We start from the raw sequence: 24,084 nt of genomic DNA on the forward strand, positions 1-24,084 counted from the left end.
CTGACACACATATATAGTGTCATTGGGCTGTTTGAAATTCACTGGACCTGACACAGATGGGGTGTCATTGTGCTGTTTGCTTTTCATTGGACCTGACACAAATGTTGTGTCGTTAGTCTGTTTGCTATTCATTGAACCCGACACAGATTTTTTGTCAGTCTGTTTGCTATTCATGGGACCTGTCATAGAGGTAGTATTATTGGGCTGTTTGCTTTCAGTGGACCTGACACATATGTGGTGTCATTAAGCTGTTTGCTTAACATTGGAGCTGACACATATGTGGTGTCATTGGGGTGTTTGCTATTCACTAGACCTGACACATATGTGGTGTCATTGGGCTGTTTGCTATTTATTCAACCTTACACATAAGATGTGTCATTAGTCTGTTTGCTATTCATTGAACCTGAGACAGATGCGCTTTCATAGGGATGTTTGCTATTCAATGGACCTGACACAGATTTTGTGTCAGTCTGTTTGCTATTCATGGGAACTGGCATAGAGGTAGTATTATTGGGCTGTTTGCTTTTCAGTGGACCTGAGACATATGTGGTGTCATTAAGCTGTTTGCTATTTATTGGACCTGACACATATGTGGTGTCATTGGGCTGTTTGATATTCACTAGACCTGACACATATGTGGTGTCATTGGGCTGTTTGCTATTTATTCAACCTTACACATAAATTTTGTGGACAAGCCTGATATCTTTGATGAATTATTGTGATACATAACATAACTTTTTTTTCAAATTTGTATGATTTAAAATATCTTGAGAAGAAATAATATATTTCTGAAAAGGGGGGGGGAAACAACTGGTTTGTTTCCATTAACAATAAGGGGGTAAATATATACAACATCAAATTAATAATCATGTTTTTGCATGCTATTGAAAAACAGTTTGTTGTGTAGCAAAGTCTGAAAAAGGTTTAATAGTCTTAACAAAACAAACAAAAACAAGCCTATCCCCTCCCCCCCCCCCAAAAAAACAACAACAACAAAACAAACAAACAAGAAAATCAATGAAAACGAATGATCGGTCCCTAATATGGCTTTAACATAATTCAGCAATTCACAATGGCGCATTTAGGGGTCCATGGGTTGGAATCCCCTATTTTGACAGTCAATACTTTTGAGTAGGGACATTTGGTTGGAAACCTCCTACTTTACCCTGTTAAGATCTGTTAAAATGGCTGGATGTGCCCTTGATTCGTTTTTGAAAGAAAAGATATATAAAAGATAAATTAATTAAAAATACCAGGAATATTTTGATATTCAATTCAAACCACTTGACAAAGTAAAAACCGTTATTAGAGAAAGTTGATAAATAAACAAAGGCAAGGACGTATATTAGACAAAGGTATCAAATTTAATCTGTCGTCTCGAACTTTAATTGTACAATTGAACTAGTTGTCCATGAAATAAAAACAATACGCTAGTATGATTGGTATCTACCCAACCTTTTAATTACAACAATTCCATAACTTTAAAATATTTTTAACAGGGAAGCTTTCGTTCGAAATTAATTTCACTGCAACTTTTGGCATCCACTATGGCATCAAAAAACGAAGAATCTTTAGACTATTTTGATATGAACTTAAAAGGAGTTTATAAGTTAAACAATACTGCACACCTGAGACTGAATTTATATATCAACAAGTTGGAGAAACGTCAGGAACAATCTATGGTAAGAATTGATCATGATATAAGAGAAACCAAACGACAAATAGCCCGGATGGAAGACGAGAAAAATAAACTTGTGATGAAACTGCTAAAATCATACGTTAGTAAAACTACGCAGAAGAAAAAGAAACCCTCACGTCTACAAGAATCGATTGCGCAAAGTAGAAGTGGCTTTAATTCAGGATTTACATTTAGCACTTATTTAGATGTACCTGGCCAATCGAACAAAGGTAGTTCAACAATATCAGAAATTCATCCAGCCATTTCACGTCAAAAACGACCAGTTTCTATTCACTTTCCTACAATGGACAGTAATTTGAGAATGGATAGTGTTCATGAAGGGAGGGCGATGTCAGACTTTGCATTTCCGTTCCGAAGACATGGGCAGCGAGAATCTAGTCGACAAGATTCAAGGATTTCCAAACGGAATGAAATTCAACGATGTGACAATCACTCAAGAGTTTCTACTCGTTCGAGATTATCTAATCGCCTAGATAACCGTTCTAGAATATCCAACAGATGTGATATAAACTCGCGTGCTTCTAAGACTAGCATGATAAGTGATTTAGCAGCAACTAGAGGCCAAATTCTTGGAGCCAAAATTTCAGAACATGCTCATAATCAAAAGGTGAAAGATTTACTTGGGGGTAATACATGTTTATTCAGAGGACATCACCCACCTAGAGGGTACAATATCGAACCATTACATAAATTGGAAAGGGGCATTCTGCCATCGGAAATTCACTCAGATGACCACATAGAGCCCAGTAAGCTGCTTGAACGGATTAAAATATTTGGAAATGTTAAGTTACCAAATGTTACACGGAGACATAATCTAGAAATTGATCCAAAAAGTAGTTCACAACTCCACCATCGGAGACCACTGCCAACACTGCCACAAATATTGTCAAATACGAAAAATACATTCGAAAATCCACAGTTAGTTGCGGAATCGCTATTTCAAACTAAGCCTATTAAACCAACATCTATAGTCAAAGTGCGGGGTTTACTGAACATGGAAAAAGTGCAAAAGATCTAGAAAAATATTAATTTGGAACTATTTCATATCATATTAATTCCACTAAAGATGTTTTATTTTTGAGTTTTTTGCTCCACGAGCCTTGATTCAAAGATGGCAACTACCAAGCAGTTAATAAATCTGTACATGACACTTCTCAATTCAAATTACTGTAGCCACTTCAAGTTACTGAATCATTATAATACTCTATAATCGAATTCTCATCATTCAAAAATTGTCAATATCATTTGGTTCAGCGGCAGAACTCTGAAAATCGAGTATATTACACGTACTTGAAATCTAAAAAACAAAAACAAAAAAAGAGCTGCGGAACGTCTTTTTGGAAATTAATCAATGTAGTATACTTAAAGTTTCAAGTCTGCTCCATATCTTGACGTACATCTAGAAATTGACCATGAAGATCGGTTGAAAACAAAACTTAACGACAAAAGAGATGACTTCAGCTTCCCTATTGTGAACTTTTCATTTCTATGTAGCAACATTCAAGCAGCGCCTGCATACGGAGTATATATCTCCCAATTGATACGATATTCCCGGGCTTGTATTTCCTATCATGATTTCCTTGATAGAGGGTTCCTGCTCACAAGGAAGCTATTAAACCAAGAGTCCAAAATGGTGAAGTTGAAATCATCCCTTCGTAAATTTTATGGACGCTATCACGAGTTGGGTGACCGTTATGGAATAATCGTTTCGCAGATGATATCGGATATGTTCCTTATTTCGTAACAATACCCTTCCCTTTTCCCGAATGTGTCCTACCGAGTTAGACTGTTTACTGGATTTGTAATTACATGAGCAAAACGTGCCACATAATGAGCAGGGTCTGTTTACCCTTCCGGAACACCTGAGATCACCCTCAGTGTTTGGTGGGGTTCGTGTTGCTTACTGAGATTTTTGTTTTCTATGTTGTGTCTTGTGAACTATTACTAGTCTGTTTGTCTTTTTCTTTTTTTAAGCCATGGCGTTCTCAGTTTATTTTCGATCTACGAGATTGACTCTGGTATCTTTCGCCCTCTTTCAAAATTAATGATAATATAACTAAAAGTGAAATCAAGACGTGTCTGTAAGAAATATAAAGTACAGCGACCAATATTAGAGATTATTCACAATCAAAACACAACAATTACTGTGAGCTGGACCGCAACTGTAACTCATAAACTGTATCTATTGTTTTCAGCTCTCAATATTAAACTGCATGCATGCATTCAGTGATATCATCTATTATCATAAAAGTTATAGTTTACCGCCTTTAATCTCCTTTTTCTTTTAACATTTAAGGTCTTACTTCTTGTCCATGTTGGCTTATCTTTATCCTTTTTTGTTTAATAAGATAATCAAGGTTATGATTAGGTTAAGATTTCAAATAGGTTGACCATCTAGTGCATGAAAATGTGTGAATTTATCATTCTTCGTATCATATATATAAGGAGGTTGTTGAGTATTCACAAAACTACCCCCTAAACTAACCTATGGTAAAAGTCGGATCTCTAGACTACTTTTTCTTCTACTTTTTCACAGGCAGTAGCTTTTGTTCCATTCTATAAACGTATTACATATGATCTGAAGTTATGACATAACACGTGGGTTAATGTGCAGTTCGTCAGTGAGCAACAAATGAAGCGAGGAAGAATAAAATGTCATATGAGAGAGAGAAGATTGTGAGATTTGTTCACAACACCAGACAGCCAGACTAAACAAACAATAAAAAATAAGCACAAAATGTACTTGTAATTTATACCGAGGCGTGGCTGGTATTCAGTTACGATTTTCGACTCCTCGAGTTACAAATATGAATTACAATACCGTACAACCTTACTGGTTTAATCAGCAAATAATGACACGAGGCCAGGTTATAAATTGTCATCGTCGAACGTTTGCTACTTCTCTAGACAAGTCTGATGACATTTAGTTAAATACGATGTCGAATCAAAGACATGTATATTCTTTGACGACAAGATCGTGAACATGTAAAGCTGCAGTTTCTTTGAAACAACCGTTAATGAATATTTGTCAATCTGTCTCCAAGAATAGTATTGACTGCAAGTTTTTTTAATCTCGTTCTAGCTGTTTCGTGGGTTACATGCTCATAATAGTTGGTTTTCTATGTATTGACAGAAACGTTCAATATTATTGTGTGCATTATATATCTCTAGTGGCGGATCCAGAAATTTTCATAAGTAGGGGCCCGTTGACTGCCTAAGAGGGGGCCGTTCCGGTCACGCTTCAGTGATTCCCTGTATAAGCAACCAAATTTTCCCCAGAAAGGGGGGGGGGGGGTTAAATCCGCCTCTGATCTCGTGTCAACGATAGACTGCTTGTATGTTAACACAAGGTAAGCAATACATATTTTTCTATTTAGATTGTGAATAAAAAAGAAAATATGGAGAATATTTTCACGAGAGAATGCAGCCCAGACACACAAGTCATTCATGGTCTTGCTAGACGAGTCTCCCTTTTTTTTCAAACTTACATCCATTACATGTATAATGTTATAATGGCTAAGTCTACACAGTATAATTGTATCGGTCATTCGTCATCTCCGATTTTTGTTATATAAACGAAAAGAGATGCGAGATAAAGGATGGTTGGATTATAGCTTGCATGAACTTTTTGTTTATTTGTTCTATATGAAAACCAAAAGTTTTGGTGGATTATTTTCTAGTTAGTCGACGGTGGTATATATATAAATACTCACTATCATCTCTGTCGACCCTTTTATCTGGAAGGGGGAGGCTGGTCAAAATACAGGTGGGATCAAGTTTTTTTCTTGTATGTGGAAAATGAACTTTTTGTTTATTTGTGCTATATGAAAATCAGTGTTATAGTTTTGGTGGATTATCATCTCTGTCGACCCTTACCTATATTTTTTAAATTGTTAATCTGATTACAGTCCAGAACTTGCATGAAATATTTCCCACTGGACACTATTAAGACAATATTTGCATCAACACATCCTAAATTATGAGTTTTAGAAAAACTCCAACATGGCTATTTCTAGATTTCAGACATGAGATTCATTAGGCAATTCTTTTGATATCTCTTCAGTGGTAGTGGATAGAGCCTAGGATCTTACTTTTATTTCTCTTGTTTTATTCGTAGGACCAGTTTTAATTAATTCCTATTAACAATTTTGACTGCTAAAAATGTAAGATAGCTTAGGCACACTATAATGGAACATTTGGTACAAGGAACTGAAAACTTCCCCATTTTTTCTTGTCAGATGTCTCATGAAATGTCTATTATCTGGCTTCAGGTGTGATAGGTGACAAGTATGATTCATTTCAAAGATTCTTAGTAAAATGAACCACAATCTATCCATCCCCTTATGACAAAATTATCCTCTAATCGGTAACAAGTTTAATTTCAAGGATTTTAAATCTGATGTTTTCTGCTTCTACTATGTACAGAACTGTTTATATCAGAAAGAACACTATGGAGGTATTTTTCTGTGATTTATAACCTTGAGTACTAGTTAAAATCAAGCTAAGATTTCTGTATAATACAAAAGGTTCACTATATTTACGGGTAGCTGTCACTGGTGTATACCCAGCATCAGCTACTATCCATGCTCATTTCAAATTTTGAATTTCATTGGTTGAAAAACAGATAAATGGACTTTTTTACATTTAAAAATATATACTGGTACTAGTATATATATCTATGCACAAAAATGTTTATGGTCAACAGCTGTGGTGATTTTTATAGCATATTGATGTATGATCATTAACTGTTATCCATCCCAGTGTTAGTTACAAATCCTCTTACTATACATAGACATTTATTGAAATCAACCTCTTCAAATATAGTTTGTTTACTTTGCTTTAGAATTGCAAAAATTGGTTTAGTTTTTTAATCTTATGCCAAACACATTTTGTTATCCAATTTCTTTCCTTGTTTCACTGAAAATCAATTCAGTAGTGAGAGAAGGAATGTTTTAATCATAAATTATATAAGCAAAAGAACCAAATAAAACAGTAGTTAACAACTTATTAGACTGGGCTTTTAGAGATTCATATATTGTATAACAAGAGTGCACACGCTGAAATGTCTTGCCTTCCCATTGATTTTATGCTGATAGATTTAACCAAGAAAACCAAACATTGACCAATGAACTATGAAAATGATGTCAAGGTCAGATGAACCATGCCAGACAGACATGCACATATTACAATCAATTACATCAAATACAGTTGGCATATATATTGCTTTATAAAATCCAAGAATCAAACTTAACCATAAAAACTTAACATTGACCAATGAACCTTGAAATGAGGTCAAATCAGATGATACCTACTAGACAGACATATAAACCTTACAATATCCTTCCATACAATAAATTTAGTTGACCTATTGCTTAGTTTAAAAAAAGAAAGACCAAAACACAAAACTTATCACTGAGCAATGACCCGTGAGAATGAGGCCAGGCCAAATAAATACTGCAAGACTGATGGAGACCTACAATGTTCTCCTTTACTGAATTAACTCAGAAAACAAGAAATGAGATGTGAAATTGTCAAGATTTTCTTATTTTGAAGGCGCTGTCCGGTATGTTTGATCTGCCACCTTCTGTGCCTAATTTTCAATCTATCAAGGGTCACTAAACAGCTAAATTGAAAATCTTCAATATCAAATTTAACCTCCATATTGCCATCAAAAAGAAAAGCATCGGATGAATCTTCATGAATTAATTCATGGCAACATAAAGTGCCTTTTAAAAAACTATTTAAGTGTCAAAACACCTGAGCAGATAACTGTGTTTGTTATAACTGGTGAGAAATCCTTTCATATACTTCTACCATAAGCCTTTACCTAGCCAGTGGCTTTTGTAAAGAGATCATAACAATAAACAATACAGATAAGTGGAGCTAATAAAAGAACCAAGTAAGGTTGTAAAAATGATAAATTTATTATACAATGAAATAAAATCAAGGTCATGATTTAATGTTTTTGCTGATTGTCTATTATTCTATTTATTCCCGTCTCTTTTGTTTATTTTTACTTCCGTCATAGTCTCTACTCGATCGTGAATCTTCTCCCGCTCGTTTTTCACCACGCTTAGCTGTTTTCAAGAACTCAGTCAAATTGAAAGGATCCTCTTCATCGGCCTGTTCAAATTGAACTGGTCCTTCACGTCTGCGATTCCTGTCTGTACCAGCAAACTCCCGGTCAGGTACAAATCTGAAAAAGAAGAAAAAGTCACTATAAACAGATGATAAGGTTAGGCAAATCAAGAATCTACTGAGATCATTTACAATTTATTCTATCTGCTGCAAATCAAGATGTACTGAGAGCTATTGCTTATAAATGATTTACTGCTATAGATCAGATAGATATTATGTGAATAGGAAGTTGATGAACAATTGACATGAAGACCTTTATAAGGTATAGTATGCTCACATGAAGCTAGGTACCATGGAGCTCTAATTTATCATTTCCAAGAAAAATGCAACAAACATTCCATGGGACTAATGGATGAGCGAATGTTAACCATACCCTCTTCCTCTAGCACACAATGAGAATGTTATCTATTTAGCCTTTATTGTAGATTCACTTATTTTCGAGGGTACCAATTTTCGTGGATTGAGGAAAACTTGTATTTTCATGGATATTTGATTTCCCGGTTTTGTCAATGTTTTAATCTAAATTTGTGGTTCACCTGTACCCATGAAAATTGATATCCAATGAATAATTATGAATCCACAGTATCAATTTCTATGTGTATTAAAAACAATCTTTTTGCAACTTTTATAACATGAAATCATCATAAAATAGCTATAAATTTCATGCATCCTTTTTATATGACACCTAAATCCTCTTTTTTTTTTTATATAAAATTTTGTACACTGTATTTCAATTCAAATTGCCATACATATAATGTGGAGCCTTCATCTTATTTTTCTTTATTGATTTTGCAGCATGAAACATGATAAATTTCCATCTTTTGCAAGCAACAAACTGCCACATAGTATCGCAGAAAAATATCATCTAACCTGTTTGTTTTCATTAATGAATCAAAGTCGTCTCCATATATTTCTTTGTCTACATTCTTTGACGGTCTGTAAATGTTGTTAGCTATGGAACTCTCCTGTCTGAAGGGTTTGTCATACACATTATATGCATCGTCTTCATTGAATCCACTATCCATGCCCTAAAACCAATAGAAAATCAATTTGAATATTACTGAGTGAAATAAATCATGACAAAGTAGTAACATTGAAAATATACAAATTCAATGATTTTAGGAAAGATAACTGGGTGTCAGAACTTTGTGAATAGTATTTATTGGTCGCCATTTTTTCTTTACAAAAAATATCACATGCCTTCAATTTCAAATATAAATTTTGAAAGACTATTGGTCTTATTTATTTTTAAAAGTATACCACAAACCAAAATAAAGTGTATCAAGTTTCCTAACAAATTCTGACATCTTTTTCAAGAGTTGAAAGGTTATAATGTCCCTTTGGTGTGATGCAGACCAAGAAACCTGTTACTATATCACTTTGTTGCCTGGATATATCAAAATTTCGAGCATAAAAGATACCTGTTGTATAAATTTATTACAGTACCTTAGTTGTATTAAATAATCTTTGGTCAAACATGGTTTCCTGATTTCCAGCACCAGTGTTGGGCATGCCCAGAGCTATCTTTTCACTAATATCCCTTTCTCTTTCTCTCTGTAATCTAGATCTGCAAATATTATTTATATGTAATTAAGGTCAATCATAATTACCAAAATACATTTAACCTTGCCATTTAACGAAAATACAATCCTTCCTTTATTCATATGTAATTATTAAGGTCAATCATAACTACCAAAATTAATTTGACCTTGCCATTTAACGAAAAATACAATCCTTCCTTTATTCATATGTAATTATTAAGGTCAATCATAACTCCCTATAATGCTGATGTGGACTGGTCAATGTATCTAAATTGATTAATTCTGGCAGACCTGTAACAATTTCCCCCCACAGAGAGTAAAGACAGATTATTCTGTTGTGTTACTCAAGATAGTGTAAAATTTAAGTTTTTCAACATCCAAGCATATTAAAATCTTAAATTTACCTAGAAATATTGCAAAGCAGCTCAAGAACAATCCTTTTTCACTTTTTGTTTCTATTTTACTGAAGATATTTTAATTGTTATAATAGGAATGTAAACAGAGGGAGAATATTTTTCTCACAAGTTTTTCAGTCTTTAGTTTACAGCTTTTACATTAATGCTAGCAAGACAAATCTTTGTTTGGCTTGCTTGCTTTGTTTGTATCAATGTTTGCTCAAGCATGGTAATTAAGATAGGCGGGGCTTCAGCTTGTATACATCATTCTTAAATTTTATTGGACGTTATGTTGGAGGTTAAGGACACTAAATTTTAAAACATCACATGACACATATTCTCTCATGTTTCCTTACCTGTAAATATATAATGCAGACAGAATTCTACTTCGTCGAAATTATCTTCCTATTTCGCCAGTTTATTTTCACAATCGTAGAAACGGAAGACAATTTTTTTTTCAGAGATGAAACTTAAAGACTGTCGTCAAGCACTTTTAGTAAAATAGCTATTCGAACACACCTACTCTGATTTTGTGATCCATTGGATAGGTATTTCACTTGACCCCTATATTTCATCTTTTAGTACTGTAATTTTTTTATGTTATAAAGTCAACCTGTAGCTTTGCTATACAAAATGATAGAGTCTGAAGCGAGATGATGTATTAAATACTCTTGTTTTGTACATTTTCAAGACAAAATATTCATCTCAAACACACCCTAACATAAAAAAGATGCACTCGATTTTCTCTTCGATACAATTGTTTCCCATTTTTTGGAACATTTTCTCGAGTTGCATAATCGAAGGACAGACATGGAAATAACTGACTGAACTAATAGATTGATATGTTATAAAAACAATATTAGGTCAATTAATGTTGAAGGCCAGTTTCTCAGCCTCATACAAGAAAAAAGTATATATTTTACTTTCATTGACAAATTATTGTATTTTTACAGGTGAGAAAACATGTGAGAATATTTGTCATGTGATGTTTTAAAATTAAGTGTCCATAACCTCAGACATAACGTCCAATAAAATCTAAGTATGATGTATACAAGCTGAAGCCCCGCCTATCTTAATTACCATGCTTGAGCAAACACTGATACAAACAAAGCAAGCAAGCCAAACAAAGATTTGTCTTGCTAGCATTAATGTAAAAGCTGTAAACATATTTGTTTATAGTGGATTGGGAAACAAGTTATTGCAACTTATAGTAATAACCTTTTCACTTTGATGGTGCATGTGCTGCCCTGTAATGGCATTTGCCTGCTCATTTTCGAAATCTACAAGGGTGTCTTTTACGTGCAAGAAATATGGCTCTCTATTAACATAAGTCAGACATTTATTATCCCCATTTGACGGACTATCATGGCTTCTCAAGACCATACTCACAAGCCTTTCTTGTGTTTAATTCTATGATTGGTCAACAAATGGCATTAAATAAGGGTCATGTACAGTAAATCAAAATGTTGCTGCTCATTAGATAATACATGGCATCTTTTCTAGAACCCAGTGTATTTGTAGCTTTGACCTTTAGATGTATATAGTTTTTTTTCTGTCATTTAGTTACTGTCTTATTGATGTATAAACCTAATTATTTTCCTACCAATTTGTTCAACCATATTTATTAGGTCAATATCACATGTTCTGTGATTTACCTTTTATCTGGAGCTGCTCTAGATAAATTTCTATCTCTTTGTCTGTCCCTTTGTCTCTCTCTCCTTATATCATCTCTTTCTCCAAGATCTTCATTCTTATCTTTGTCTGCAAATAGATTAATTTACTTAAATCCAAAGGGAATATAACCATGTGTTCATAATAGTTTTAAAACAACATTTTCTTTTCAATGTTACAATAATATCTTCATAGAGATTGTGAACAATTTTTTTTTTTTTGCCAGTGGAAAACAATATATAAATTGCCTAAATATGTTGAACTAGGATCTTCTCATTTATTAAACATAATCAAAGATAGAAAATCACAGACATAAATCATTGCCTATTTAGCAAGAAAGAACTCAATGTGAAGAAAGTATCTTCTAAAAAAAGTTTGTTTACCAAACAATTTTTATTTCAGTCATATGTATATGTTTACACCTTATATTATATGCATGTCAAACTTAAGAATAAATCTCAGAAACAAATGTAGTGCTCATAAATGTCTTAATGGCACTCATACCACAGAATAAAGTTAACTACTTTCCTGAAAAAAACCTGAACTACTGTACAAACACACAACATCTCAAAATCAAACCCAAAATGGTGACTTCCAAGGTTACCACAGAATAAAGTTAACTCCTTATTAAATATCTAAAACAGAGAACAAAACATACGATCTCTACTCCTAATGCCAGCTCTCTCTTCTCTCGCTTCCTGGGCCAATTGTCTTAATTTTTCTTCCTTCTTTTTCTTTTCTTCCTGAGCTACCATTTCATCAATTTTAACTCTCATCTCTACTTCTTCTCTGGCCTGAAAATAAAAAAATAACAACAAATTGGATTTCTAATTTTACGAACATTTCTATTTGTACAATTTATTTTACCCTTGTGTCAGACTAAACTTCACATATCTAACATATTTCATAGAATCTTTCTGATAATGAAATTTCTCATGAAGAAAAAGGTAATAAAATTCCTAAGAATTTACAATAATCTGTATTTGATAAGAGTCCATAAATCATGAAATAAGAATGAACAAGAATGTGTCCTAAGTACACGGATGCCCCACTCGCACTATCAATTTCCATGTCCAATGGACCGTGATATTGGATAAAAAATCTAAATTGACATTAAATTTAGAAAGATCATACCATATGGAACATGTGTATTAAGTTTCAAGTTGATTGGACTTCAGCTTCATCAAAAACTACCTTGACCAAAAACTTTAACCTGAAACTCGCACTTTCATTTCTATGTTCAGTGAACCGTGAAATTGGGGTCAAAAGTCTAATTTGGCTTTAAAATTAGAAAGAACATATCATAAGCAACAAGTGTACTAAGTTTCAAGTTGATTGGACTTCAGCTTCATCAAAAACTACCTTGACCAAAAACTTTAACCTGAAACTCGCACTTTCATTTCTATGTTCAGTGGACCGTGAAATTGGGGTCAAAAGTCTAATTTGGCTTTAAAATTAGAAAGATCATATCATAAGCAACCAGTGTACTAAGTTTCAAGTTGATTGGACTTCAGCTTCATCAAATAAAATTGAGAATGGAAATGGGGAATGTGCCAAAGAGACAACAACCGGACCATAGAAAAAAAACAACAGCAGAAGGTCACCAACAGGTCTTCAATGTAGCGAGAAATTCCCGCACCCTGAGGCGTCCTTCAACTGGCCCCTAAACAAATATATACTAGTTCAGTGATAATGAACGCCATTCTAATTTCCAAATTGTACACAAGAAACTAAAATTAAAATAATACAAGACTAACAAAGCCAGAGGCTCCTGACTTGGGACAGGCGCAAAAATGCGGCGGGGTTAAACATGTTTGTGAGATTTCAACCCTCCCCTATACCTCTAGCCAATGTAGAAAAGTAAACGCATAACAATACGTACATTAAAATTCAGTTCAAGAGAAGTCTGAGTCTGATGTTAGAAGATGTAACCAAAGAAAATAAACAAAATGACAATAATACATAAATAACAACAGACTACTAGCAGTTAACTGACATGCCAGCTCAAGACTTCAATTAAACTGACTGAAAGATTATGATTTCATCATATGAACATCAGGCACAATCCTTCCCGTTAGGGGTTTAGTATCATACCATGATAACATATATGAGAAGAACATAACCCGTGTCATGCCAACAACTGGTTTTTGAATAAATGTGTTTAGTTCCGATGCAAAGACCCTATAAGTGAATCAATATTAACGCCAAAATATGCAATCTTTAATGACCTGACAACAGTATCGTAACTATATCCCTTCTTAATAAGTCTACTCAAAGGTTTTGTTAGTTTTTGAGGTGAATACTGACACCTTTGTGCTTTATAAAGAATATTTCCATAAAAAATTGGATGTGAAATACCTGAACGTAAAACTACCTTGACCAAAAACTTTAACCTGAAACTCGCACTTTCATTTCTATGTTCAGTGGACCGTAAAATTGGAGTCAAAAGTCTAATTTGGCTTTAAAATTAGAAAGATCATATCATAAGCAACCAGTGTACTAAGTTTCAAGTTGATTGGACTTCAGCTTCATCAAAAACTACCTTGACCAAAAACTTTAACGGGACGAACGGACGAACGAACGAACAGAGGCACAGACCAGAAAACATAATGCCCCTCTACTATCGTAGGTGGGGCATAAAAATTAAAAGAGAGAGAAAATGTTGATTGTAAGAGTGCTATAGATTAATCAAGAAAATATTTCATGTAAATCTTTATTTTAGGGTTACCTTTCTGTCAGCTATATACAAAGCTTCTGCTAACTTGGCAAAGTTTTCATTGATATGTACACCTTGTAAACCTCGCCCATCAGCTGCCAATCTCTTATCTAGAGGTATTGTGTATCCCTACAATAAATACAATATACATGTAGCATACAGTTCATTTTGCAAGCAATTTGAATCTTACAAGAAAATATACTTGTAATTCATAAACATTTAAATTAAGTATAACTTAGGATTTATTTTAGCGGAAAGTTTTGTCGGGAAAAGAGTTGCTGGTTGGGAATTAAATAAGTTATTCACATAAATATTAACTTATGCTTGCACTATAAATGCAGGAATCAGCAATAATTTTTAAATTATGTTTTTTGTTTCTTCATATATCATAATAAAGTAGTTAACAATCAGAATGAATGACCAGGTGATGAGTATTCAATTTTTTGGGAAAATGTTTTAGTGCCCTTGTAACAATTTATTGAGTGGACCAATTGTGGCCTGTTAAAAAGTGATGTTTCTACCTCTACCACTATGAAACACACCTTCAATTTTCAGTGTTAGTCGTAATTTCCTTACCGTAATTTCCATCAACCTACCTTTTGTATCATTTGTTAACATTTGTTTTAAATCAATCTTAATTGAACACTTAAGTAGGAATATAACACTACATTTAAGAGTAACCATAAATTTTGGCACCATGATCTAGCTTACCTTTGCGTTTTTCCAGTTAGATATACATGGTGGAATTTTCCATTCCTGTTGTTCTTTAACTGTAACCTAAAACAAAGCAAACATTCCATTTACAATATTCTTCATATAGTGAAATAAGACATATTCATAAATCTGTATTCTGATTGGAAATTACTGAAAATTCAGTATATTGCATATGCATATAAATATGAAACAATATCCAGGAGATGCAAATGTAAAAATTTCCCAAATTTAAATATAAGCACTTGCTGACATCTTTGAAAAAGTGGAACATATAATGAATGCAAAAAATGGTACTATAGATGATATCTGAAGGGGAATACATGAATTGAAATAAGCTCTTTAGGTTTATGATTAAATGTGTCAGCAAGTCTTTACGCAAAATTTGGATCATTATGCATATAAAATTTAAAAGATCTAAATAAGTTCCTGGTGAAAATGACAAGTCCAGGCCAAGCAGTCATAAACTTTACTCGGTACTGCATCATACCCAGTATTTTAATTTGTTAATTTGGGGTCTGAGTACGATTATTTGTCTATAAGCTATAGCAATCTACAATTGTGTTTAAATTTTAGCAAAAGCAATCAAAAGTAGTTTGTGCTTAAAAATTCTGAAAAAAAATATATATGTTTATAGCGGTGAAAAATTGAAATGTGAAGTTTCTTTCTTACACAAACTTAAGTCTTCAATAAACCATACCTTTCTATTTGGTGAATGCATGACAGGTGCTGGCGGGGATGGAGGACCTCTAGGGATCTTTTTATTTGTTCTGCAAAATAATTGTTATAAATGTCATCATTGCTTCTAACACTTTTATCATGTTTATTTGTATTGATATTCTACATGTTCTATTAGTCATCCAAACATTTAATAATGGGAGAATAGTAAGTATTCAAATATCTTATCGTATTGATAGTCATTTATATTTTTTCTACTTGATTTGTATTAGAATAAATAAGGAAAATCATAATTACTTTTTTTGCTGTTTTGTGTTATAAAATATCTTGGGACAATGTTAAAATTGTTAACTTACACACATATGTTTAAATTTCAATAACTTTGAAGATTGTTTTTTTTTCAATGTCCCTTCAAACTTATAAAAAAGTTAAGATATGCTGTAATATCGGGTTAATTCCTCTATTCAACATAAAAAGTAAACCAACTCCACAACAATCAATTTGAGAAACTTTGCTGTTTTACGAAAGGTTGACCCTCAGGCAACACAGCAATAGTACAATAACATGATGTTGTTGTCATGAATAGGCACATCAACATGTTGTTTTGAAGATTTCATTCAACTTACTTGAATTTTGGAGGTTCCATTGGATCCTTTTGTACCTCCACCATTCTGATGACTCTTTGTTTAGCTCCTGAATTAAATGCCATACCTTGCTGTGATGGGGTGTATCTAAAATTAAACAAAAATCAACTAACAAACAATTTGATACATAATAAAATCCTAATGCAAAATCCTTTATAACTATCATTCTGATTCAATGGATAACATCACAAATTTTCATGGCATCAATTTATAATTGATGCTATGAAAATATAAGTGCAAGCACAGACGATAAATGACAATTTTTTTCTGTTTTTTTTTTCTTTTTTAGCCTAAGCATTGTCAATATATATTTGACTTATGAGTTTGAATGTCTTTGGTATCTTTCGCCAATCTTTTACCTAATGTATTGTGCTGGTGCCTGTTTGTCTGCAGCTTTAACAGGCATGGCTGCTGATATTTTGGTATTGACAAGTTTCTCCAGCGCCTGTCGAGTAGCTTCTGTTGTGTCTTGTATCTGCTCCTCATCTGGTTTCTGTATTTCTGGATCGTCCTCATCGTATGCTTTGGGAACCAGATCTTGGAATTTGGAATGTACTACCTACAGACAGAAATAGAGACTACAAACACACAGAGATAAAAAACACTGTATTGATATTTTTGTTCAAAAGCACTACTGTATATTCAGAAATTATTGTGTTTTTTTTTTATTATTGCAAAAAATTTGACAGGGTTATAATTACAATAATTCAAGCTCGCATTTTGAAATTTATTATATGAATTACACAAGATTTTTTATCAATATTGCAAAAAATTAAAATCGCTTTTAAGTCTAAAATGACAAAATCACAATAATAAATGGACACAATAATTTCTGAATTTACAGTATGTAATATTGAAAATGTCCCTCTAACAGCAAGAAAGGTACTTAAACTTCAATTAATGTCTGAGGTTAAGAACAAATATAATTCATTTGTTTACTGCTTGTAAATCTCATAAAGGGGTTGACTATTGCAAGAGTGTTGCATTACATATTTCTTATATTAAACAAAGGCTTTATATCTGCTCAACATATTTTTTTTCAAGGTCTAAATTTTATGTTTTGCTTTTAATTGACTATGCATTGGATTTGTCTTTATTAAGCTGGCTCTAATTCAAAGATTTTTTCTCATTTTTAAATGACTTGGTCTACCTCTGTTTACTGACCCTGCCAGACCCTCATTGGTAGTCAAGGTCATTAAATGCAGGTTTTTTTGGTTACCATTGAGATGTGCTATTCATTGTACTAGAAAGCTATAAAACCAATAACAGGCTTCACAGAATCAAACCTACCTTATCTTTAGCATGACCATATTTGGCTATAGCATCATATTTGATCTTCCCGTCATTCCCAAGCTGGACCTGTAGGGCGTTAGATGTACTTTTCTTCATCCCCATACTCAATGGATACTGGGCTACATGGATTTCTGGAAATGCTCCTCCATCTCCAAAATCCTGTTATAAAAATAATTTCAAAAATATTTATTGAATTTCTGGTACACTGTAAATTAACACTACATATCAATTTATTAGTTTATCAAAAAATTAATTTAAAAAGGAATGAATTTTCTGCTTTGACATACATGTATTTTTGTATTCCCTAAACATTCTTTATTCAATGCAAGTAAATGTCATTGTTTCTACTATCTGTATAGATATAGATATATTTCTATAATTCTTACACAATTTATACCTTTCCTGACATGTTGATCGTTTGATCTCAGTTCTTCATTGGTCAAAATTCAATTATTTCCTATTGTGACGGCACGAAAAAAGACGACCATGCCTGATGACGTCACATAGAAATAATACATCTTTTTGCAGATCATTTGAAAAGAAGTATTGAATTTGCCTGTATTGTTTAAAAATCATTAGAGAAACAGAATCCACCACCAAATCTCTTGTAATACGATATGTATCCACTCTTGACAGTTAAATTTCAAGTATTTAAAACGCTCATAAAGCCTCACGTTTTAAATTTGAAATTTAAATGTCTCTAGTGGATAAGTATTGTATCACACTCGATGCAGTGGTAGAATCTTCATATATATATTAAATGACTGAATAATAACCAGCGATAAATATAAATATGATACAGTACACTAAAAAATATAATGTATAACAAGTCTAAAAGGGTACAACCTCTCCATAAAATAACAATATAACGAACAAATGTTAGATATTTCGGCTAACAGATATCCTTCATCAGTATGATCACAATGTGAAATGTAGATATATATAGATATATAAGTATACAATGTTTTAGTTCTTACGTCTTGTGTTCTTGGAATCCATCCTTTCCTGTGACCATATGGTGGTGCTGTTCTTTTTGTAACTGGTGCAATCTAAAAATATAATAAAACTATTATTATCATACATTTTGTTAGGGTTTGAACTTTTGAACATCAGTCAAGTACAAATGAAGTAATTTAAAGTTTAATCCAGTGATTACCAATTACAACCACTAGTTAACTGCTTTTGATTTGAACAGCTCTTATAAGACAGAACAATACATTATTCAGTAATTTCAACTTCCAGACTTAAATTAAATAAAGTACTGTTCAGACATTTCGTTTGCAATCAATTATGAATATTTACCCATACACACCAACATCATACTGAATTGACTGCAGGCAAACTGACTGAACAGGAATTAATCTACTACAGTGAATGAGTCTGAAAATTTACCGAAAAATCTGAACATGACAGAATAAATCATTGTTTAAACTTTTTACATCCTGTTAATTATATACCATACCTTTGTTTTGTCATGTTTGTAAAAACTCTTTCAAGTAAAATTCATTAAAAAAAATCTGTTACGCATCTTAATGAAAATTTTACAAAATAAACAATAACCAGGTGCTCCGCAGGGCGCAGCTTTATACGACCCCAGTGGTCGAACCCTGAACAGTTGGGGCAAATTTGGTCACAATATTCAAGCTTGATACTGTCTGAATTTTGATTGTGATCAAATTTTTGACATAATATAGGTTTTTGCCACAAAATTAATGCGGTTCAAGATCTAACACATCTATTGCACAATACTGTGCAATTGAATATTTTTATTGAAACTTTTCAAAATTTGAATTTTGAAAAATGTTGAAAAAAAAAAATCCCTTAAAAGAATGGTAAACTCAGACCCCCCCCCCCCTTTGGAACAATAACCCTTAAACTCAATCCCATGCTTTCCTTTGTAATATTGAACCTTGTAGTATGATTTCTGAGAGATCCATACACTTAAACACAAGTTATTGTCATGTTTGTTTGGAAACTAGAAACATGCTTCTTTTTGGCCCTTAATTCCTACATATTTTGGGCAATTAACCCAAAACTTAATCCCAGCCTCCCCTTTGTTATATGGTACATTGTGGTACAATTTCAGAGAGATCCATGCAATTACACACACAAGGTATTGTCCGGAAACTAGAAAAATGCTTGTTTTGGCCACTTTTTGGCCCTTAATTCCTAAACTTTGGCCCCATAACCTCTTAAATGAATCCAAACCTTCTACTTGTGATTTTAAACATTGCAGTATACTTTCAGAGCAATTGAAATACTGGTAAACAAGTTATTATCCTGAAACTAGAAAAATGCTTGTTTTGGCCCCTTTTGGGCCCCTAATTCCTAAACGGTTCGGACCATCATCCCCAAAATAAATCCCAACCTTCCTTTTGTGGTATTAAACCTTCTGAAAAAATTTCATTAAGATCTATTCACTTAAACTAAAGTTATTATCCGGAAACCAAAGTGTCTTTGGACGACGACGACGCAGACGACGACATCATACCATTATACGAACCCAAACTGTTTTTGGGGTCGTATAAAAAATTGAATAAATGAGTTGTAAATTTTCACCTGTATCACACAACCAACAGTACTGTTCAGAGCTCCAGATAAGAATTCACAAATTGGGTTTTTTACCCACCATTTTCTTATATAATTGGGTGATAAAGTTTTTTGATTGCATTATCAATTCCAATTCACCCCTCATGTTAATATCAAATTGGGTTTTTCACCAGCAAGCTCCTTATTGTATTGGGTTTTTTCATCAACACAATATTGAATATTTAGGCAATACCAACCCCAGATTTTTTTCCATCTTAAATATCTTTCTTTCTTTGTTAAGCTGTTTTATTTGGTTTAGGGTTAGGGTTATTTGCTAGCTGTTTTATTTGGTTTATTCACTGAGGAGCAATTGTAGGTTTAATTTTTGTTCCGTTTCAAACCTTCTGCCAGTCTTGTATTTTCTCATATACACTGTATAAAACGGATATGTGTATTCACAGGCACTCGTCTTATACCTTTATATAATAAATTCTGAGACCAGTGTAAAATGAAACAAAAAATAGTTTATAAACTCTAATTATACTTGAATGTTTTTGTTTTATTCCAATTTTCATAAATCTGGGTTTAGTTGTCTTTTATTAGAACTTTTGGTTTCTGATGCTTTATCATGTCATAATGGATTTGGCCTCAAGTGTTTGGCCTTTCACTTTTTCCAACTGATTTCTTTTTGAGGAAACCCTGTTTGTATTAGCAATGTTCTCGTTAAGGTACGCACACACGCCCGTGTGTTCGACGGCTTCCTAAAAACACTGGCTGAGTCCTGTTATCATCATAACTTTCCCTCATCAGCTTTTCAAAAGAAGCAGAAAACATGCTTCTATTCAATATTTTAACCGAACATTCACTTTCGTTTTAATTCAATGTATGTTATGATAAAACCCGAGCAATGCGAAAAAAATATGACTGCATGACACACGTTAATTGGATAGACGTCGAGAAGATCGAAACGTTTTCAAAAACATGTGTACCTATTGAGCAACGGCAAACTCTAACAGGGACCCATTTCAGCTACTTGATGCAGGGATCTATTTTTAGAAAGAAAGGAAATTTCCAATTATAAATATTATAAAAAATAAAAATAGTTTACACGACGACTGTAAACAGATAAGGGTAAACAACGCAAATGGTTGCCAATAAAAGGGTGGAGAACTCATGGTTTTGGAATATAATGGGTTTTCCTTTGAATTAATTGGGTTATTGAACCCTGCAATGGGCAATTGCATTGGGTTTTTTATTATTTGTATTGCGTGATCACGCAAATACGCAGCTTATCTGGAGCTCTGACTGTTTCAAATTTCATTTGAATAAAATATATAAGAAACTCAGAAGGCACAGTCAAATCAATATTTCATTTACAACTTATCTAACAATATAAGCCATGTGAATCTGATTTTCTATGATGAATGTGTTCCTTGTTTGTACCTGCATTTGTTGTCTAAATGACCTATCTTCATCTTCTCTGTCATATCTTTGCACCGGTGAAGGCAATATACTGAAATGAAAATAAGTTTAAATAAAGATGTTCTTTTACTGTTAGGCCACACTTAAAAAATATTTTGGTTTGCCCAAACCCTACCTAAAGGTAAAAACAGTAGGAAGTTGGTAGGAAGGCATTTTCTTTTCTTATTTTTGGCAAAGAGAAATTGAAGTGTCAGATGTCTTTTACTCTTCATGCATATCAGAATGTTCAGTAAAAGATTTTGAGTATGCAGATATTTTCTGGGTAGGTAAGGTTAGGGCAAACAAACATTTTATTTTGTATGGCCTAATAGAAAGAAGCAACAATTGTAGGGAAAAGAGCACCCAATTATTTTTTTAAACACTTGAAAACAAATGAATTTAAACTTATATCCGTCAGGAAATCTGTTACATTCATTTTTATTTTTGTTTACATAAATAAAGCAGTTACATGTAGTTTTCTATTTGAATTGTTTTACATTTGTCATTTGAGAGCCGTTTCTAGCTAACTATGCAGTATGGGCTTTGCTCATTGTTGAAGGCTGTATGGTGACTGTAGTCAATTTCTGTGCTTTCTGTCTCTAAAGAATTGTCTTATTTGGAATCATACCACATCTTTTTTTTTTGACATAAATCATTTGAAGGCAAAATAACAGTGACTGTCATGACTGTCATACACAGTCACATGTATAACTGATTTGTGTATCAATCATAAATCTGAAATCAGTATATATACTAGGGCAATGATTCAATGACCAGCTTACAGTTGTATGCCACCTTACATTTGATAAATGGGTCAATTGAGATCAATGTGTCCCCTCACCTCCCAATGGGGGGGCTGCTGACTGACCTTAAAGGGAGTGCCTGCTGACTGACCTAAAGGGGGGCACTCCAGTCATGCTTCAGTGTTTCCCTATATAATCAACAAATTTTTTCCCATGAAAAGGGGGGCAGGCTGCCCATGCCCCAATTTTTAAATTTTTTTCTTGTATGAATCGAGGATATGCAAGGTTTTATTTGCCCTTGAAATCCCGGCAATTTTTATTGTAAAATCATGCAGTAGAAGGAAAATTGGAGGACAATAAAAACAAATATTTTGACAAATATGCAAATGGCGTAAATTGGAAAACGAAGCTGTAAATATGGATATATTTCAGCATTTCTATGGTGAAACTGACAACGAGGATTAGTTAAAAGGTTTCTTGTTATCTCAATGTGTTTATTACAATAAATTTGTGTAGGAAATATGAATTGATCGATCATTACGAGACGTAGAAAAAGGGGGGAAAACGGAGGTTGACTGAAAATTTTGAGGACGGAGCCACTGATTTGTGCCACGATTACATAATACCTTGTGTATGGTGCAATACGCTACGGAATCGAGCAATTGGTGTCTTCTTTATTATATGGCAGATAAAACAACAAAATAGATGAAGACGAAATTAGTTTTTTATTCAAAATTCAACACAAATGTAATAAATTACACCTTTTACCTGGTAATTACCTGAAAATGCAGGTAACCTGATAAAAATTTTACTGAAATAACTGCCTAACATTACAGTTCATACTCTCCTGAGCATTTTTCATACAATAACTTTCTCTGTATCTCTTATAATAAAAAAGATACAGCAGTCTGAAAAGAAATATACTGTTCTAATGAATGAACACAAGTCACAAAAAAATGCAGCAGCAGCAGCCATTTTTCTATTTCTTTGTGTAGCGTTGAAAGGGTTAATCAACTGAGCTGGGGAATCGATTCTTTGGCTCAGTGGGTTAATGGATCAAATTTCCAATATTCAAAAAACTATTCCTTTATTCTAATACACCTTATCGCCATTTGTCCGCCATTACTGGATATCACACAGGTTACCGTAAAATTTTGACGTCATAAAGCAAAATATCTGACGCCACAATGGAAAAGTGATTGTTGTTGACATCAAAAGTTCAAGCGGCCGGGTCAGCCGGGATAAGCAATAAGGTGTATTATTATTCTGAATCTGATGACATTAAATTATAAAACCCAAGGTGGGTACACGTAGCCTAGACATAAGACATAAAACTTTAATTAGAGTCGGTATAGATGCATTACAAGTACAACTGTACAAAAATAAACTCTGCAGAGCTTTTAAAACCGAAGAGCCTACGAAGACGAATAATTGGCTATGCGTCCCCCTTATGTATATGAGAAAAAAATAAAGTTATTAGCAAGTGTGGATTATATGAAATAAGCGCAATTTTGAAGGTAACAAAAAAAAAGGTTGTTAATTTTAAGAATACACATAAAATAAAGTACCGCTCATCACCCATTCAGACCCTCGTAATGTTCAAAGACCGGTTCTGTCGCGTGTTTTATTAGTTTGGAGCTGAGTAGGGCCTGAAAGTGCAGATTTTTACAAAATTTGGTTAACTTTTTATTTATTTGACATTTTGCGATAATTGTATTGACCATTATTAGATGTATATTGTAAAAACAATTTGGAACTTACTCCACAAGTTTCATCGCCATCTTGTTTGTCGATATTACGTATTTATTCCCTCCCTTTACCTTCTTTTCGAAAACAACGAAAAAGTCAGTCACTCATTCGGAATT

General features: G+C 33.2%; 1 protein-coding gene across 2 annotated transcripts; it reads right to left on the reverse strand.

Annotated features, from left to right (window-relative positions):
- Positions 1-7,604: 7,604 nt before the first annotated feature.
- LOC139515958 (SNW domain-containing protein 1-like) lies at positions 7,605-24,084 on the reverse strand. 2 transcript variants are annotated; one of them, XM_071305749.1, is made up of 14 exons: positions 23,981-24,084; positions 21,459-21,528; positions 18,464-18,535; positions 17,484-17,645; positions 16,553-16,752; positions 16,176-16,280; positions 15,572-15,641; positions 14,872-14,937; positions 14,173-14,289; positions 12,103-12,238; positions 11,429-11,534; positions 9,284-9,404; positions 8,708-8,865; positions 7,605-7,895 (listed from the first exon to the last, which is right to left on the reverse strand). In XM_071305749.1, exons 1-14 carry the CDS (start codon positions 23,998-24,000, stop codon positions 7,688-7,690), a joined length of 1,611 nt encoding a protein of 536 aa, XP_071161850.1. In that variant the 5' UTR covers positions 24,001-24,084; the 3' UTR covers positions 7,605-7,687. The 2 variants fall into 2 exon arrangements, with proteins under 2 accessions (XP_071161850.1, XP_071161849.1); XM_071305748.1 differs by having other exon boundaries at positions 16,553-16,748; positions 17,480-17,645; positions 23,981-24,083.

The sequence above is a fragment of the Mytilus edulis genome, chromosome 3, assembly GCF_963676685.1.
Source record: "Mytilus edulis chromosome 3, xbMytEdul2.2, whole genome shotgun sequence".
In the NCBI taxonomy this organism is placed as follows: Eukaryota; Metazoa; Mollusca; class Bivalvia; order Mytilida; family Mytilidae; genus Mytilus; species Mytilus edulis.